We start from the raw sequence: 20,482 nt of genomic DNA, 5'->3' as shown, positions 1-20,482 counted from the left end.
TTTTTTTTTTTTTTTTTTTTTTTAAGCTGGGTCAAGTGGCAGTAGTGCTAGGCTGGGAACAGACTATCTCCATGCTGAGTCCAGGTCTATTACTACCTGGCTGAGAGGCAGCTGGCAAATCACTCTCCCCAGAAACAATCAGGTGTAGTGTTTCCTAAGATCCCTCCCAACTTTTTTTCTTCCCTTCTGAGGCTTGGAACCCAGCAGTTTTTTATTATTATTATTACTAGTGATTTAATAATGATCAGTAAGATTATGGGATAAAAGGTGCACAATTCCCACCACCAGAGTTCCATATCCCATCCCCTCCACTGGAAGCTTCTCTATTCTTTATCCCTCTGGGAGTATATACCAGACCTTTATGGGGTGCAGAAGGTCTGGCTTCTGTAATTGCTTCTCCACTGAACATGGGTATTGATAAGTTGATCCATATCCCCAGTCTGTTTCTATCTTTCCCTAGTGGGGCAGAGCTCTGCAGAGGTGGGATTCCAGGACACGTTGGTGAGGTTGTCTGCCCAAGGAAATCAGGTTGGTGTCATAGTAGCATTTGCAACTTGGTGGCTGAAAAGCATTAAGATACAAAGCAGAAGAAATTGTTTAATGATCATGAACCTAAATGTAAGAATATAGCATATGAGATCTGGGGTCTTCATGTTGGAAGAAGCTAGGAAGTCTATTTTAGGTATATTCCAAGGGGTCCATGGCTTTACTAATTTTGTTTGAGCCTGACAGATAACATGCAGGTAGGCTGAAAGTATTGTCTGAGGGGCCAGGTGGTGGTACACCTGGCTGGGCCCACAATGTAATGTGCAAGGACCCGGGTTTGAGCCCCTGATCCCACCTGCTTTGTGAATGGTGAAGCAGTGTGGAAAGGGTCTGTCTCTCTCCCTTCTCTATCACCCCCTTCTCTCTCAATTTCTGGTTATCTCTACCCAATTAAAAAAATAATAAAATAAAAAGTATCTATCAACACTCATTCAGTGAGGAAGCAATTACAGAAGCCAGACCTTCCACCTTCTGCACCCCATAATGACCCTTGGTCCATATTCCCAGAGGGATAAAGCATAGGGAAGCTATCAGGGGAGGAGATGGGATACAGAGATCTGGTGGTGGGAATTGTGTAGAGTTGTACCCCTCTTACCCTGTGGTTTTTGTATTTCCTCTTTTTTTGTATTTATTTATTCCCTTTTGTTGCCCTTGTTGTTTTATTGTTTTTATTGATGTCGTTGTTGTTGGATAGGACAGAGAGAAATGGAGAGAGGAGGGGAAGACAGAGAAGGGGAGGGAAAGATAGACACTTGCAGACCTGCTTCACCGCCTGTGAAGTGACTCCCCTGCAGGTGGGGAGCCAGGGCTCAAACTGGGATCCTTACGGCGGTCCTTGCGCTCCGCATCACATGCGCTTAACCCGCTGCGCTACTTGCCCAACTCCCTGTATTTCCTTTTTATAAATAAAAAATTTTTTAAAAAGTATTGTTGAGAAGATGATGTCAAAGTTGGGAATATAGAAAGCTGGATCAGGGCAGCTCCCAAATATGAGAAGAGTATATAAATACCATTAACTATAAACCCCATCCATGTGACCTAGGGCCCACGTCTATTCATATTTAACACGGGAGCCTATGTATCCTCTGCATCCCTGTCGGTCTGAGCTTGCAGTCCATAGTTACAGCTAGAAACATTCTAGGCTGCACTCATTTCAGGACCAGTTCACCTCGAGTAGCAGGGTATGCTGACTCAACCTCCCTTCAGAGAGAGGCATCTACCACCGTTATTCCACATTGAGGGCAAGGTCTGTAGAGGCCCACAAGAGGGTTTATGATGAGGGTTCCTGATGAAGATGACCAGTGATGGTGACGGGGAGATTTGTTAGAAGTCTAGGCCCATCATATCTATGTGCAAATCCCAGGATTCTGATGAGGGCCCCAGATAATGGGGTGGCCTAGTAATGACCAAAAGGGCCATTGTTAAAATGTGCCAGTCTCTTGCCCTCATCCATTGTAGTCCTTACTTCATCTGACATGGACTTATCAAAGATTGAGGGAAGTAAAATAGGAAGTAGGTGAGGATGGTATCTTGGTCTAAGTAGAAAATATCTGACTAAGTACCTTCTAGTGTCTTTTTTAGGTGTACTTGCTTGCTGTGCTTATTGAGTCACTGTAGCCTATTACACATTATTACTTTAAAGTATATATTTTCCTCCAACTAAGGATACATGTGCACATATGTCCTATCTCATGGGCCCCGGTCTCTATCTAGGTTCTGTAACTTTGTTAGGAGGTGTGCTACCTGAAATGGAACTAAGGAGTCCTATGGGCTAGGAAAGGTCTCACCACCAAAGTATTAGAGCTGGAGGGTTGACATCCCAGGCCTGGTGTCGGAACCCAGCAGTTTTATCTCATCACCCCCATGGCTCCACCTACTGTCCCCACAATGACACAAATGCCTCCCCCTATAAGAGTTCCAGCTCTTCATGGGCTGCTGGGTGCTATCTGGGGCAGGTGAGAAATGCCTTCAGCTGCTCAGACCATTTTGCACTGAGCTCTGAAGTGCCTGAAGGCACACAAGGCTTTTCATCAGGCTCACAGCTGGCCCTGTTTGCTACCAGAGACTCAACTTAACAGCTGCCTGTTGCAACTACTCTTTCATTTCCAGTAGGTGTTATTTTAATCGGCCCTTTTCCTGGGATAAGTATGGAAGAAAAAGCTACTTGTAGCGTAGGATTTTGGCTCTGAGAATACCCTTACTGACTGGATTTTCTTTCCCTTCCCTCCTCTAATCTCTTCTTTGCATTCCCTCCTATCCCTTTTGCTCTCGTCTGTCTCCTCCATCTCTGTCATGTAACAACTGAGTGTCATTTTAAGCCCGTTTTGTGGTGGCTTGTTGTAAACAACAGATGACCATCAAAATAGCTCACGTGCACAGTACACTGCTTTGCCATGTATGCAACCCATGTTCTAGCCCAAGCCAACACAACAGAGAAAACTTCAGTCCTATAGTGCATCTCTCTCTAAGTCATGCTGGGACTGGTGAGCCCGACACAGTGAAATCAAAACCTAAACAATAAGTTATTAATGCAGGTGGGGAATTATTCAATCAAGTCTGCACACCTATAAATGGAGGCTAAGGACCACGGGTTCTGAATCAACTGACCCGACAGCAAGCCTCTGATCTACTTACTGTTTCAACTACTTACTCTGATCTTCTTACTGTTTCAACTACTTGGAGCCACATGGGGTTGAGAACCTTGTGTCAGAGGCACATAGGAATGAAGTGGAGGGTCTGTTCATAGGAGGGTTTAAGGGGGAGAATTTACCAATAACACTGGGGGGGGGCACAAGGATTTACCCGAGTGTCTCATCTTCATCCTATTTCCCTCTTTTTCCATGTGCCACACAAAATTAAATAAATTGGGGAAAAGGAGTAAACCTATTTTGATTGGTCTTTACTTGTCTTTAATGTACCCACATACTGAGGGAAGGAGTGAAAGGGGAAGGGGGGGCCATTGAAATTAGAATTGGGATTCCAAAGGTCATTAATTTCTAGTCATTCTCTGAGAGCTCCAAGACGGAACATCCCTAAAGGAAATAGAAATCTTATAGCAGGGACTTTTGGCTCAGGAAAATAAAAATTAAAAAAAAATCAAATCTGTAATTATCTCTTGCTTGCTTAGAAAACTGATGTGAGCAGACTAGTCAAGTAAAGTTATACTGCCCTCTAGTGGCAACACTTAAGTACAGCATCTATTCACAGAAAATGTCTACTTTTTAAATACTTATTGGATAGAGACAGAGAGAAATCTAGAGAAAGGAGAAACAGACACCGGCAGCACTGCTTCATCACCACCTGCAAAGCTCCACCCCCCACCACAGGTGGGGAGTGAGGGCTTGAACCTGAGTCCTTGTGCATTGTAACTTTATGTGCTAAACCAGGTGCACCATCATCTGGCTAGCCTGTCTCCACTTTCAATTAGAAAACTATCTTAGATAGGGAGGATCTGGTGGGGTTTGTATTTTTATGTTGAAAACTGAGGAATGTTATGCATATACAAACTACTGTATTTTTTAAAAATATTTATTCCCTTTTGTCACCCTTGTTGTTTCATTGTTGTAGTTATTATTGTTGTCGTTGTTGTTGGATAGGACAGAGAGAAATGGAGAGTGGAAGGGGAAGACAGAGAGAGGGAGAGACAGACACCTGCAGACTTGCTTCACCACCTGTGAAGTGACTCCCCTGCAGGTGGGGAGCCAGGGTTCGAACCGGGATCCTTACAATGGTCCTTGTGCTTTGCACCACATGTGCTTAACCAGCTGCGCTACAGCCTGACTCCCACAAACTACTGTATTTTACTGTCAAGTGTAAACCATTAATCCCCCAATAAAGAAATTAAAAAAAAAAAAACTATCTTAGAACAGAGTGTCAGGTGAAGTGACACAAATGCCTTTAGTCCTATACTTAACCCCATTATGCACTTCAGCTCACCCTGCACATGGCAGACAGGTTGGTGCAGTGGGTGTGAGTTTGGGTTCAAAGCTGAGGGCCCAGCAATTTCATGACTCTCTGTGGGACTTTGGGGAAATCATTAAAGCTCAGGCTCCTCAAACAGTAGAGTAACATAGGAGCCAATACAGAGGTTTTGTGAAGACCAGACAGACAGGCCTAGGAAAATCCCAGGCCTGGCTTCCAGTAAGGGCCACAGTGAAGATAGCAGTATTAAAGGTTTGGGGTTTCCCCTGAGCAAATATGCTATCCCACTGACACCTTGACTTACTCAGACAATGCTTCTTTACTTCAGCTGCAAGGGCTGAGTCAAGTTAGGGATTCCTCAAGGTAGCATAGGGCCTCAAGAGTTGCGTATTTTTCTTCACATTGATATTCTATTCTCATTTGTTTGTGGACCTCAGATCTATTTCAATGGACTAATTACTCCCTATACATCCCTTCACATCTTTTCTGCAATGAGATAGCAAATAACTAAGACTTTATTTTGGACTTGAGTAGGTCTGCTCTTCACATAGATGCTGAGCTAGTTCAGCATACATTTTCATGTTTGATTAAAACAAAAGCCTCTCTCAAAGTGACAGTGGTTTAAAAATATATACAGAATTACTTTAAATAGACTTTTGTTTTTTATCTAGTTCAAGAGGTTCTTGGATGTGATGGTGATCTGGCTGCGACATCTGTCACCCCATTGATGGCCAGGGTTGATTCGGCTAGTCTGGCTGGCTAGGCGGGTGTCCCCTTCCTCCCTCACCGCTACATGTGTGTCCCTCCCGAAGCTGCGCGCTCGGTCGAAGAGAACGGCCTTACCTGAATAGAGAAGGACTGGTCTTCAGTTGAGGGTATACGACTGCACCCTCCTGCTAGAACCTCCAAACAAGCTCTCAAGAGGTTCTGGGTAAGCCCTAGGAGACTATAACTTAAAATAGGTTTTCCAGATGCTGCTGAGGCAGCCAGTCTAGCCTCCCCGGTCATGGAGCAGAATTTGATAATTCTGATAAGGAAGGAAACATTAAATATGGCACTTGATATAATAATAAATGCCAAATTCCTTTACAAAATATAGTTTTCTAAACAAAACAAATTTCAATTTTATTCATTCAACTGATGTCCTTCAAATAAACAGTAAGGATAAATCCAACTTTCAAATTATAATTCATTACAACAGGAGTTGGGGGGGACCAACAGTGAACCCTTTTATAAAATCAATACTCTTCAATTACTTGGTCTGTGAGTTCTTTCTGGCTTTTCTTTCTTTTTTTCTTTCTTTCTTTTTAATTTATTAGTTTTTACTGCTCAAGCTCTGGTTTACGGTGGTGTGGGGGATTGAACCTGGGACTTCAGAGCCTCAGGCATGAGAGTCTCTTTGCATAAATATTATGCTACCTACCCCTGCCCTCTGGCTTTTCTTAAAGTGGTCACACCTGGAGTAAACTTCCAAGGAAGGATGATATTCCCAAATTCTTGAAGATGCTCTGAAGTTATCTGAAGTCATACTCTTCTTAAGCCAGAATACAGGAGGCTCACCAACCTCCTGTATCATGCCACAGAGATTGTCTTCTAATGAAGACACTCACTACAGGGTACTTCTTCACTGGGCTGGGACCTTTCCCTACATTTTAAGGATGTGGAGACAGTAGTACCTAGTTTCAGTCAAGTTGTTTTTCTCTAGGGACACTGAAAGCTTGCAAGAGGGAAGGCAGTCTAAAGACTGTGTCCCAACACCTCCAGACACTGTAAGCACTGGTCTCTCTCAGTGGTAAAGACCCACAAGTTGCTTCCGCAATTTTTATTATGAAGTGGAGAAAACATTGAAAGAGCAGTATGGAAGAATGAACTTCTGGTTCGAAGCCAACAGTCACTATGAGAGGGCTAGTGTTAAAAGTCACAGGCATACACTACAAATCGTTATCACAGCAGCCTAGGGAGGGTAGTAGAGTGTCTGCCTCTGCTTGTAATGTGTTGTTCAAGATCAGATGACTTGGATGCTCCTTGCACACCTTAATCCACACACAGGGTGATGTCTAAAAGACCCTTAGGCACCCAGTTAAGAGAATTTGTGTGTGTGTTGGGGGTGGGGGGGGGGGGAGGCATCATTGTATGGATTGCTAAGTGCCTTGCACTAGGTTCCTGGGATGGTAAGGGTTCTGGTGTAAAGGAAATTTCAAACTACTTTCCCAGTTAGATCTAGATTTTTGAGATGCCTCAATCCCTTTGTCCACCCTTCAGGCTGCCAGTTTTGCTCCCAAATGACGCTCAATCCTTTTATGAAGGGATCATAGATTTTTCTCTTTCTTGGAAACCAAAGGCCTGTTTAGTCCAGTGAGATAAGAGCAATGGAAATCCCACCAAAAGTGTGAAATGAGTACCTAGAAAAGTTATGTAAAAAAAAAAAAAAAATCAGTGGCAAACATCCACCCAGAGAGGAGCTATATTACAGATGTTCCTGGAAATACCAAGACTGCTACAGAAACAGGTGGGAAGCAAATAGAAGAGGTGGAAAATGGAACCCACAGAGATGGGACGGGAAAGAACAGAAGTAGTTTTTAACAAGTCAGATGTAGTTCAAATGAAAACAAAAGACAGAAAGAAAGACAGTATAAGCTGAGGTAAGAAAACCACAAAAATGGGGGTTTAATACTGACCAAGCTTTCAGTTCTGAAAAAAATTGTGTTATTTCATGTTTTGCCATGAGGTGACTGAGTCTAGGTTTAATAATAGGGCAAGAGAGAGAGAGAGAATATGTGTATGCATGTATGTACTACCCAGGTCTTTATCCTGTTTTCAGCCAGACTGGCCTTATAATCAATTCCACCATATACCAGTTATTGGGACAGCCTTAATATGGTTGGTGATCTCAAGAAGGAAACAGTCCTGCTTCCTGAAAACAGTCTCACAAGCACACAGCAGGAATGTCTTGAGGGTAGTATCTGCTCACACTGCCTTAATGAACAGGGCTCGGCTGGCAGCTGCTAATATATGTTAAGGAAAGAAAGGGAGCAAAGAGTTTGAAATGCTAAAACTAGAGATGATGTTAGAAATGGCAAACCACTAACCTATGTTCACAGATATTTTCCAAGGGGAAAAGACCAAAGCCTGAGCATGGGTGCCAGACTGTAGTCTTCGAATGTTAAAACCTCACCAGTCAATGGAGGAGGAGGAGGAAGAGGAGGAAGGAGAAAGGAGGAGGAAAAAAAGCAACAACAAAACAAAAAAAATGGCTAGGGTTTTTAGTTTCAAGATCAAACATTCAGAGTAAACTGGCCTAACTTTTAAAAGGAGAAACATCCAATAACTGTAATGTACAAAATCTTACTCATTGTCAGCGACAGTCTTTGCTTCCGTCCAGATAGCTCACTGCTTTTCCAGGGAAAGATGACAAGTCCTAGAGTGTCATTTTGGCAGAAGGGAGGGGAGATGGCTATTTCTATCATCCTGGGTACTGAACGACAATGTCTCTCTTTCTACCACTTCTCTTAGCTCACATTAGCCTCTCCATTAAGAGTCAGAAAGGTTGATAACAAAGTGTGGACGGCACTGAATATAAGACTAATCTGGAGGCCTTCTGCAGATGTGCACCAGTTCCGTGGACAAAACCAGTGAAGTTGCTTTTCCCTTCCCTTTCTCCCTCACAGTACTTCATTTTCCAGTGAAAGGGAGAGAAAACAGGAACCTTTTTCATGTCCTAAGCACTGTTCGTCTTGGTGGTACTAGCTTCTCCTCCAAGATGTCATAGAAAACAAGAGGTATGAGATTCCTAGTAGGCTCCTGATTACAGTTGCTTCTGAGTGGTTTTTACAGTTAGGACAGGCATACATTTCAAAAGACAGCCTCTGGGCCCCCTCTTTCATATACATTCACTCACACACACACTCTCATACAGAGGGAATGCTGTTAAGCAGCTGGACCTGGCTGGCTCATGTCAGGTACTGCACTACGAGGAACATGATCACACAGGTGAGCAGCATCCCGCCGATCATGAAGTACTTGTCCTGGAAAGCCCGTTTCTCAATGAGCCTCATCACTGTGTTAGACAAGCCCAGCATATTAGCAATGTCAAGGATCTTCTTTTGAGTCCCCTAGAGGAGACAAAAAGAGAAAGGAAAAATAAAGATCAGCTCACTTTATTGTACTTTTCACTCAGCCCACTTTGCCAAGGGTAGGTGAATGTCATTATGAGATGGTGCTTTATCAATAGTTTCTTGGTTAAGACTAAAGCATATAAGAGGCAACATCTTCCAACTATGACACCATCTCCCCAGACAATAACCTGGGTCCACCTGCACATTAGATGTCAGGCTCAGGCAAAAACTACTAAAATCATGAGCCCCTTGAAATACACTTAAAATAGACCTACTAGCTTTTTCCAAAACGGAGACCCCAAATCTTTATCAGCAATATTCTTGTCTTTAGGTTCATGATTAGTCAACAACTTGTCGTGCTTTAAATCTTGACTCTTTTTTAGCCACCAGGTTCCAGATGCTACCATGATGCCAACCTGACTTCCCTGCCATATGTCTTGGCCTGCCTCTCCAGATCCCTGCCCCACTAGGGAAAGAGACAGGCTGGGAGTATGGATTGACCTGCCAATGCCCACGTTTGGCAGAGAAGCAATTACAGAAGCCAGACCTTCCACCTTCTGCACCCCATAAGGACCCTGGGTCCATGCTCCCAGAGGGACAAAGAATAAGGAAGCTATCAAGGGAGAGGATTGGATATGGAACTCTAGGGGTGGGCACTGTGTGGAAATGTACCCCTCCTATCCTATAGTCTTGTCAATATTTCCATTTTATAAATAAAAAAAAATTTTAAAGCATTAATCAAAAAAAAAAAAAAAAAGAAGATCCACTCTCATATGACCTGAGCAAATGGCTTTTGATCAAGTTAACAGAGCATATCATATCTAGCACACTTGTGGGGACAAGTGTGCTAGAACAACTGGCTATATAGTAAAGACTATATATATATATATATATATATATATATATATATATCACATCTCACATCTCATCTAAGTACATAAAAAATGAACTTTGACTCACATCATGCATAAAAACTAATTCAAGGTGTATCACAGAAGTACACACAGAAGTTGCAAGTATAATAAAACTTTCAGAGGAGAAACATAGACAACTATTGCAAAGTGAGAGACAATCTGGGTATATATCAATCAAAGGATAATAAATTTTAAAAATTATGGTATATTTACATAATAATATCCTGCTTGGCAATGAAAATGACCTTATTACCAGCAAGAAACAGTATGAGTGAGCCTGAAAAACATTACTGAGAAGAAAGCGCGTAGAAAATAGTACCATGGTGTGGGGGAGACAGCACAATGGTTATGCAAAAAGACTTTCATGCCTAAGTCTCCGAAGTCCCAGGTTCAATCCCCATCACTACAAGCCAGAGCTGAACAGTGCTCTGGGGGGGGGGGGGGGGATGTATCATAAATGTATTTGTATGAAGCTCACTAACAGGACAAACTAGTTTATGGTGAAATAAAATCAGAATTATGGTTATGTGGGGGAAGTGGTGATAGACTATCTCCACAAAAGCCAGACCTTCCACCTTCTGCATCCCATAATGACCCTGGGTCCATACTCCCAGAGGGATAAAGAATAGGGAAGCTATCAGGGGAGGGGATGGGATACGGAGTTCTGGTGGTGGGAATTGTGTGGAGTTTTACTCCTCTTCTCCTATGGTTTTTGTCAGTGTTTCCTTTTTATAAACAAAATTAAAAAAAAAAAAGTCTGTATCTTGATGGCAGTACACGCATTTGCAAAACCTATCCAAATAAGATCTGTATGCCTCACTCTATGTAAATTATACTAAAAAAATTTAAGGGCTGGGAGGACAGCATAATTTGTATGCTAAAAGATTTTCATGCCTGAGGCACTTAAGGTCCCAGGTTCAATACACAGCACCACCATAAACCAGAACTGAGCAGAGTTCTGATAAAGGAAATTGTTTTTTTTTTTTTTTTTTTTGGGGGGGGGGGTTGTTGAGAAAGTCATGACACATTTTTTTTTTTTTGCAGAGAAAAACAGAAAAATATGTCGTAATTTGCCTGACAACCCAATCTATTTAAAAAAGATGTCTTAAAAAAAAAAAAAAAACCTTTTTCTGTTCCTTAACTGAAAAAGTTCTTGCCCGTCCTGGACCCTCTACAGAAGCCTCAGGGACTCTGCTGAGCATAAGCTTGTGGTCAGTATCCATGTTTATGAGAGTGCTTGAAGTGGTTAAGATGGAAGGGCAGAATTCGCTGACAAGACACCAACACAATGACCCCAAACTCCTAATATAAATGTCACCATCCACCACCAAAACCAAGTGTACCTTACTCATAAACCAACAGCCCAAACTTGCCAGTTTTTCTTGTTGGATAAATCTCCAGTAACTTATATCTGCATCACCAAATGATGTGTATATAAACCTAATGCTCCAGATTTTTAAAGTGAATACACATTAATGTATAGCTCACACAAGAGAGAGAAGTGAGAGCATGAGATCAAAGAATGGGTAGGAGTCCAAAATCTATGTTCAGCTTGAGTGATGATTAATTAACAAGTCTCAACAAGGGAGGTCATGTTAAACTTTAATGTCATAAGCTTTGGTGTAGAGGCCAAAGTTGCCTGCACTCCTCAGTGAAACCAGATTTTGGTTGGAAATGAACATTTATTTTTAACTAGTAAGCTCTACCACCCCCCCCCCCACCACCACCACCACATTAGGTTCATGTGTGACATAGTAAGTCTCATCCTAAAAGGGTCTTACAGTTTTTCTAAGATATGGGAAGGAGGTCAGCAGTTTCCTAAAAAAAGAAGACTAAATTTTCATGTGTCATTTTAGATTACTGCAGGTGGTTATTTGAAGGGGATGAAGGTAAAGCTGTCAGAGACCATTCTTTCAGACCATGTGAGGTAGTGCCACTGTCAGCAGGAAGTAGTGTCACTCTAGGGTTGCCTGACCCTTTCCTGAGTAAAGATGGCAGAACTGTACCATAATCCTGTGGAGCTGAAGGCTCAGTATGGTCCAACAAAAACTAAGATAAAGTTTGCACTTCCAAGTGACTTTCTCACAGCTCAGTGGCTGGGAGTATTTAGTTCATAGGGAACCACACCCTGATAAGAAGCATAGCCCACGCCCCATTATCCATCAGGGCTGATACAGGAAAAGGGCTGAGGCTTAAACATTATGACTGACATCAGAGTCTGTGTAATGTTTCTGTAAGCCACTCCCAGAGGTTTGAGTCTTATTCAATGAGGAAGGATTTCTAGGAATACCTGTGACTAAAAAGAGAGTAAAGAGTTACTTGGGGTGGAGGGGAAGGCCTAAAAGCTAGCTCACTTGCTAAAACTACCACCATACCATACTCAAGACTCTGGGCTCAAGCACCAATAACACCATGGACAGCACAAGGGGAGCAGGGGGTAGAACACCATACCATACTCAAGACCCTGGGCTCAAGCACCAATAACATATGGGAGCATCATGGACAGCACAAGGGGAGCAGGGGGTAGAGGTATGCTCCATGATTGGTGGAGCAGTGCTGTGTTATCTCTCTCCCCTTCTCCCTACATGAAAATTTTGGGCCCAGGAAGTTACTCAGTGAAATTATGCATGTGTGAGGCATTGAGTTATTTCCAAGATGTCATGTTAAGGAGAAAAAGGAGGAAGGAAGGAAGGAAGGAAGGAAGGAAGGAAGGAAGGAAGGAAGGAAGGAAGGAAGGAAGGAAGGAGGAAAGGCTCACTGGGAATAACTACTATATGACCTAGAAGTTTTCTGCTGATAGTCATGGCAAACCTAAGACCCTACTCACAGGGAATCAGTTACTTCAGTGTAAGTAGATTTATGTTACAAGACAAGCTATAGCAGTGGCCCTAAGGGGGAATACCTGACCATGAGATGCCAAATCTTCCCTCTTATGACAGTGAATTCTAAAATAAAAATTTTCAGCCCAGTAGCAGTCATTTTCATAAGTAAATAGAAAAAAAAATCTGTATACCAAGAGATGCCTGCCACATTATGGCTTGTTGCAAGCACAAGAAATATCTACTAGTCAAGGGAACCTAATTACTTTTGAAGTTACAATAATTCAATTTAAGTAAGAAGGATCCTAAACTCAAGAGCTCTGTCCTTATCAGCACAGTATCACAATTTGAGGTTGATTTGTAAATGCAGGTATCAAGCTATTGGGTGAAGCCAAGAACAAGAGGCCTTCTCCCTGTCCCCCAGTACAGCCCCACCTTCAAAGTCAGTCTCTGAGCCCTTAGCCCCTCCAGAATATTGTGTCCGCCTCCAATGAGGTCATCCATGCCGTGGTGGATTTTCTGGAGGGAGGAGTTAAACTGTAGTGATTCATCCATTGGAATGGTGGTGTCAGAGTCCTGTGAAAGAAATGCAGGTACTTGATTAACTCTGCTTACTAGTCAACTCCTGAGATCCCATGACACCTGACTATTCTGACATTTTAGTCAAGGGTGATGAGCCATGATAGATTGAGGGAATAGTGCCAGAATAGGAAGAATCTAACAGAGAAGAAAAGGCAAAGCAATGTTCTGGGTTGGCTTTCATTCACTCAGAGGAAGATCTTTCCTTGGACTTATCATCCAACAAATGAATTCTGATACACAAATTCTGTCAATTCCAGCCTCTGGGTAGTTACCCCCACTTAGGAAAAACTCTATTCCTTCAAGACCTCATAATAAACAGTGTTTCTTAATGCTGTGTGTATGTAACTTAATGCTCAGTGGATTTCTAAAGGCTTTCTCTGACTAACCTAACTTCTTCCAAATATTCCTTACTTAGCTTCCCCTTAACGCAGTATTAAATGTCTGCTTTTATCCTTTAGCTATTTTATCTACCACTTATCTTTTCAACGGGCTGAGACTGACTACAGACAGAAGTGAAGGGACTGTGTTTTCAATTGAAGACCTAAAGGCTTACGCTGAGGAGGCAAATCTATGAAGAAATGGAGAAACAAGAATAATGATGAAGGGCTTTCTACCGTACGTATTCATTACCCTTAACTTAATTCCATTTTAATTTTATAAGATAAGTACTGTATTATCCTATTTAGAGATGGAAAATAGGAAGTCCAGAGAGGTGGGGTTACTTGTCCAAGATCGTGTAGGGTGTCAGTGGGGTGACACTGAGTGCAAAGCCTGCTCTCTTAATCATCCTGTAGGGAGAAATACCAAGACCAATCAAGGATCTGATCTTTTTCTTTTTCTTCTTCATCTTTTCCTTCTCCTTTTTTTAAATTATGGATTTAATGACTGACAAATCATTGTAGGATAAGAGGGATACAATTCCATATAATTCTCACCATCAGAGTTTTGTGTCCCATTCCCTCCACTGGAAGTTTCCCTATTCTTTATCCCTCTGGGAATATGGATCAAAATTCTTTATAAGGTGGGAAGTTTGGCTTCTATAATTGCTTCTCTGCTGAACATGGATCCATATCTCCAGTCTGTTTCTATTTTTCCCTGGTGAGGACTATACACAGAAGCAAGTTATGGCTGGCTATAATACTGACTTCTTTCCTGCTCCTGACAGTCACAAACTCTTCTGCTGAATAATACTGCTTTTACCACTTTCAATCACCAGAGAGGTTAAACCTCCTTTTCTTTGCTACTCAAGTTCAAAATCATTCCTGATGTACGTTTTCAATCCTCCCAGCTAACAGGAATTTCTTATAGGTAGGAGTCATATTGTTAACATTTTCTCATGCATTACTCTTAGCAACTTAAAATAGTGTTCTGCATGTGCCTTAATGTTTAGTGGGTTAAATATTCCAGTGTGGATGATAGAGCACCTATGGTAGGAACTCCCCAGTCTCTGAAGGGAGGCTAGGGCATCCAGCCATGCCATTCGAGGAAGACTGGTCCTGAAACAAGTGCAGCCTGCAATGTTCCCAGCTGTGACCATGAGCTGTGAGCTCAGTTACACAGGCTCAGGTGCAAAATATGAATAAGCGGGCCCTGGGTCAGGTGGATGGAGGTAAATAGTTAATTTAATCCACAGAATATTGTCAAGAATGGGAGCTACTCTCTGCTCTAATCCAACTTCCTAGCCCCTTTCTCTACTCTGACACCATTTTCTCAGACAATATCTTTATACAACTTCATGTTAGCTATCAAACTCAAGCAAAAACTACCATAGTTGTAGGCCTCTAGAAACAGGCCCAAAATGGACTCCCTAGCTTCCTTCCACCCTAAGATCCCTAATCTCATCTGCTCTGTTCTGACTGTGGTTTCTGTTCATTAACCATCTTGTCTCACTTTATGTCCTGTCACCTTCCAGACACCAAGTTGCAGATACTACCATGATTCCATCCTGACCTCTCTGGGCAGACGACCCCACCAGTTTCCTGGAACCTCTTCACAACTTTACCCACTAGGGAAAGATAGAAACAGGCTGGAGGTATGGATCGACCTTCCCTATCTAGCGGAGAAGCAATTACAGAAGCCAGAATTCCTACCTTCTGCACCTCAAAAACAACTTTGATCCATATTCCCAGTCCGGGAGAAGTGACAGGAGGAAGAAGACAAGAGGGCTCTGAACTCCAGCTCCTTAAGGTCCTAGAAAGAAGGAACAAAGTGGGGAGAGATATTTGGATGTAGGGTTACGTACGGCTTAGAGGAGAAAAGAGGACAGGACACGGATGAAAAAGGGGGCAATTATGTACAAATGTACACAGACAGTTGTAGAGATGATGGACAACCTTGCAACCCTGGGAGAACTACAGTGGATTGCAATGGAGGGATTGGGGATTCAGAACTCTTGTGGTAGGAACGGTGTGGAATTGTACCCCTGTTGACATCTAATTTTGTAAATTAATACTGAATCACCGATAAAAAAAAGTTAATAAAAAAAAAGATTCCAGTATGGGCTGGGGAAAGAGCATAACAGTTATACAAAATAACTTAAAAAATTATTTATTGGATAGAGACAGAGAAATTGAAAGGAAGTGGGGGATAGAGAAGGAGAGAGAAAGACACTTGTAGTACTGCTTCACCAAGCGGGAAGCTTTCCCCCTGTAGGTGGGGATCAAGGGTTTCAACCTGGGTCCTTGTGCATGGTAGCATGTGTACTCAACCAGGTGTTCCACTGTCCAGCCCATATACAAAATGCCTTTCATGCTTGAAACTCCGAGGACCCAGGTTCAGTCCCTAGTACCACCAGAAACCAAAGCTGAGCTGATGCTCTGGTAAAAGGATAAAAGAAAAAGACAAAGGAAAAAAAAAAAGGCAAAAACACTAGGGAAATAGCATAATGGTTAAGCAAAAAGACTTTCATGTCTGAGGCAGCAAAAGCATCAGGCTCTGGTAAAAAAAAAAAGGGGGGGGCAGGGAATACAAAAACTTCAGTGTTTGAATGAATCAATGAGAAACTTATTTATTCAATAAATATCACTAACATTTATTGAATACATTTAAAATGTGTGTGTGTGTGTGTGTGTGTATTTATCAAAGTACTGATCAGCTCTGGGTTATAGTGTTGAACTTGGAACTCAAAGCCTCAAGTAGAAAACTCTTGCATAAACTCCTGTGCTATCTCCCTGGCCCTTCAAATATTTCTTGAATTCCAGTGTTCTATTCACTACACCACATCAAAGGCTACCCTCCAAATATTTTTTATCCTTCCACCTGCAAGGGTATTGATGGGTCATTATCTCTCAGAAAAAAAGAAATGTATTATAGTTCTAGGTGACAGAATGATCAAGAAGTTCATCTGGCATTTATTAAAGGTCAACTGTATGTATGGCATTATCACAGGATAAGAAACAGAACAGTTCTGAGTAATCATCCCTGGCCTAAAAAGACCTGAATGTCTAATGTCAACTGTTTGTCACTGGGCTCCACTGCTCTAGACTACCTTTTCAGATAAACAGAGACAGAGAGACAAATACAAAGAGGGAGAGATGGAAAGACACAGCAGCACGAAAGCTTGCCCCAGCACCATGGAGGCCAGGCTCAAAGCTGGGCTGTATACATGGCAAAGCAGCACACTATCCAGTTGAGCTATCTTGCCAGCCCCTAATGCCACAACAATTAAAAGCTCACTTATTTCTGAGTGTATTGTCAGTTTGCTACACTGACAAAGGAGTGGTTATTCTATTCTGTCTGATCTCTCTAAACAAACAAATCACTTTATAAGAGGGCCAGGGAGGTAAAATATAGTGCATAAGAAGTATAGTGCATAGCATAGTATAGTCCCTAACACCACATAAAATAAGTGCTTTGGCGTCTCTTTCTCATGCATATGCAATAAAAATAAATAAGTTAAAAAAAAAAAAGGAACGTCTTAGTATGTTCTATAGCCATGTGCAGAAAATTACCCTGTTGAAAGCAAAGGGTAGAGAAGTCAAATCCTACTAAGTCAAATAGACAAAGCAAGAGGTCACTTCCATACAGTATCAAGTAAAGCAATCTATCTAAAACAAAATATCTGTTAACAAATTTTTCCAAATTGCTGCTCAAACCAAGAGTAAAAACATTTTAATGCGGGAGTCGGGTGGCAGCACAGTGGGTTAAGTGCATGTGGCGCAAAGCGCAAGGACGGGTGTAAGGATCGAGCCCCAGGTTCCCCACCTGCAGGGGAGTCAATTCACAAGTGGTGAAGCAGGTCTGCAGATATCTATCTTTCTCTTCCCCTCCCCTCTTCTCTTCATTTCTCTCTTTCCTATCCAACAACAACGACATCAAAACAACAACAATAAAACAACAAGGGCAACAAAAGGAAAAATAAACATTTTATTATTAATTTTTAAATATTTATTTATTATTACTTTTTTTTTTTTTTTTTTTTACCAGAGCACTGTTCAGCTCTAGCTTATGTCGGTGTGGGGAACTGAACCTGGTACTTTGGAGCCTCAGGCAAGAAAGTCTGTTTGTATAACCAGTATGCTATCTGCCCTGCCCTAAATAAACATTTTAATGCATCTGACACTGGAGCCACACACAGCACAAAGGCTACTGACTGAGGGCAGCTTTGAAATGCTACACTTAGGACAAATGGTCTAAGTTCTAGTCATCTGTCTCTATCTAATCATAAAAAAGAAAAAAAAAGTTTCCATTTTGTGACCTTCCACCTTAGCAGCAGACCAGTCAAACTAGGTAATGTCTACTGCTACCTTATTCCCCATTTTATCGCTGCTTCTTCAGCTTTTCGAATGAGATTCCTTACTAAGGTCTAGCCTCTTTGTTAGTGTATCATTTTCAGCTCTAGTACCCTATAAATTAATTTCAGATACCTCTCAAAAGGAGAAAGCCCAGAGACCTAAGCTCCAGTTCTAATAGACGGTCAAGTCCCTTCAGGGCCCCGCCCAGGTACCTAGCTTACGTTGGTGGTGAAGGTTCGAGACAGGAGCTCCTCTCGCTGTCTCTCCTGCTGCTCTCTTGTGTATCGCCGGTGCTGGAAGTTTCTGAGAGCTGTCTGTAGGTGCTGGATATCATACTTTAGCTGCTCGACACGACTGGAATTGATAAGAGAAAGACATTAAATTTGAGGGGCTAGGCATTAGTTGCACCCAGTTAAGTGTGCATAGGACACAAGTACATAAGGACTCATGTGAAGAACCCAGTTCAAGAAGGGAATCATTTCACAAGTGGTGAAGCCTCTCTCCCTCTCTAGTTCCCCTCCTCTCTCAAGTTCTCTCTGTTCTAATGAATAAAACAGAAGGAAAAAAAAAAAAGGAAAAAAATAGCCACTGGGAGCTGTGGCTTTGTAATGCTGGCACCAAGCCCCAGGAATAACCCTGGAGGCAAAAAAAAAAAAAAAAATTAAATTCCAGGAACCCAGGGTGGCGTTATTTATTAGAGATGGCCAGGCTGTGCATTCAGAAAAGGTGTTTCCTTATTCTCCCATACTACTCCATGGCATTCCTCCACTTTTGATTATACTGAAAATAACTAAGCATTTTGTGGCTCAAGTATAGTGTTAGTACATAAATTGTAGCAGTTTTATATATACCTGTTGGTTTCTGATGACAGGGAACAGGTGACAGGAAGCAGGTTTAGTGACCTCTTCCTGACCTTCTATGGATTATACTGGTCTCCTAGGAAAACCCTAAGGGCATCACAAAACTTTCTGGAATAGGAAGAGGCTGGGGTAGAGATGGTGAAGGCAGTTTCATTTTAGTTTTATGAGGGAGTATCAAGCAGTAGATCAGCATTTCATTATAGACTGATTAAAGTGATTAACAGCAAGATTTAATTTCTGCCCCAAGAATATGGTGGGAATCAAAGCAGAGTAAAGCTTCCCCACAGCATTAGGCTTCAAGTAGCCATGGGTCTGCTCAGAAATATAATACTGGAGGAAGATGGCAAAGTGACACCAGTACGGTAAGGCACCAATAAGGTAAGGAGACACAAAGCTTCTGAGCACTAACTTTATAGGCATTTTATTTCAAGGGACTATTACTCAAGAAGAATTGTGCTTTAGCTCTTCATTCTCAGTTTTTCAATGTCTAAGGATTTTCAGAATACTCAACAGACTCCCCTAGGAGAAAGGCCTGCCTTGACAGGCCCAGGGTGTCAGACACTCACAGTTTTGCATTCTGTCTTTTGTTAGGGGGCTCCTTGCTGGACAAAATCTCCAAACGTTCTAGATGGCTGAATATCTGGTCTATAGTTGCTTGGATTTCATTTTCCACTACTGCACAAAAAAGAGAGATAGAAAAAAAAAAAAAAGAATTATTGCCAGGAAAGAGACAGTGTACTAAAATCAGAATGCTAAATCAAACGTCTTTATATTTTTTCTGTACCCGATAAACTAAGAAATGGTTATTATGAAAAGTAAAAGTATATATAAAGATGAATAATGGAAACATTCAAGTGACTCTAAATCTTATTTTAAAATATATGTTTATATCTAACCGTTAATACTATAGTGATGTTGCTTTTTTTAAAAAGCTGAAGGTAAATCTGTAGAAATTAAGTTCCTACATTTGAAAAATAAAATGAACATTTAAAATTTGACCTAGTAAATATTCTAAGCAAATTATAATATCTTCTGATACAGAATGAGGTCTCTTTCCCTTGAGATTATTCTCATATAGGGAATTATAAATATCTAGTCAAAAGACTGCAACTGAATTCCACACAAGTAATATGGTTTTAAAAAGAAAAAAGTGGGAGTTGGGCAGTAGTGCAGTGACTTAAGCGCAGGTGGCACAAAGCACAAGGACCGGCGCAAGGACCAGGGTTTGAGCCCCAGGCTCCCTGCCTGCAAGAGAGGCCCTTCACAAACGGTGAAGCAGGTCTGCAGGTGTATATCTTTCTCTCCCCCTCTCCGTCTTCCCCATCTCTCTCCATTTCTCTCTGTTCTATCCAACAACGACATCAACAATAATAACTACAACAGCAACAAAACAACAAGGGCAACAAAAGGGAATCAATAAATATAAAAAAAAAGAAAAGAAAAAAGAAAAAAGCACAGGGAGGGTTCAGGTCCTGGAACATGAAGGCAGAGGACCAAGTAGGAGTTGTATTGTTATGTGGAAAACTGGGAAATGTTATGCATGTACAAACTATTATATTTACTGTTGATTAATAAATTAAAAAAAAAAAGCACAGTGGGGGAGGACTAGTTTGTGAAACACAGATAAGAGTAACTATAAGACTTTCATAGGGGTAGGTGGGCTGATGTTGAAGGCCCCTAAATAGACCTATTATCAATAGGAAAGGCCCAGAAAATAATCCATAGAGGTAAAGATAAACAACACATACAGTAATTTTCCTTATCATTTTGATAAATAGTCAAAATAACTTCTTTTCCATTTCTAGGCATGTAGTAATGGGACTGTTGGGAAGACAAATTTCCATTCAGTGAGTGGAAAATAACTGCATTTAAAAAAAAAAAAATCCAGATTGCTTCAGACCCCCACAAAGAAATAACAGTAAAAACAACAGTGTTGGGAGTTGGGCGGTAGCGCAGCGGGTTAAGCAAACATGGCGCCAAGCCCAAGGCCCA

General features: G+C 41.6%; 1 protein-coding gene and 1 long non-coding RNA gene across 6 annotated transcripts in view; both read right to left on the bottom strand.

The window, feature by feature from the left end:
- Positions 1–5,563: 5,563 nt before the first annotated feature.
- GOSR2 (golgi SNAP receptor complex member 2) overlaps positions 5,564–20,482 on the bottom strand; it is a 31,448-nt gene continuing 16,529 nt past the window's right edge. For 4 of the 5 annotated variants that reach the window (XM_007529652.3, XM_060203296.1, XM_060203299.1 and 1 more), the window contains exons 3-6: positions 19,057–19,165; positions 17,852–17,984; positions 12,751–12,891; positions 5,564–8,579 (exon numbers count right to left, since the gene is read on the bottom strand). In XM_007529652.3, coding sequence (XP_007529714.1) covers positions 8,418–8,579; positions 12,751–12,891; positions 17,852–17,984; positions 19,057–19,165 — 545 coding nt within the window. In that variant the 3' untranslated portion in view covers positions 5,564–8,417. The remainder of the gene's footprint in view (positions 8,580–12,750; positions 12,892–17,851; positions 17,985–19,056; positions 19,166–20,482) is intronic. The other variant, XM_060203297.1, reaches the window with a different exon arrangement.
- LOC132541894 (uncharacterized) lies at positions 11,088–12,743 on the bottom strand. Its single transcript, XR_009552999.1, has 2 exons — positions 11,941–12,743; positions 11,088–11,882 (listed from the first exon to the last, which is right to left on the bottom strand). It is a non-coding gene; the product is annotated as an uncharacterized LOC132541894 (long non-coding RNA).

The sequence above is a fragment of the Erinaceus europaeus genome, chromosome 12 (assembly GCF_950295315.1).
Source record: "Erinaceus europaeus chromosome 12, mEriEur2.1, whole genome shotgun sequence".
NCBI lineage: Eukaryota > Metazoa > Chordata > Mammalia > Eulipotyphla > Erinaceidae > Erinaceus > Erinaceus europaeus.
This window is presented reverse-complemented; position numbering and strand designations above follow the sequence as displayed.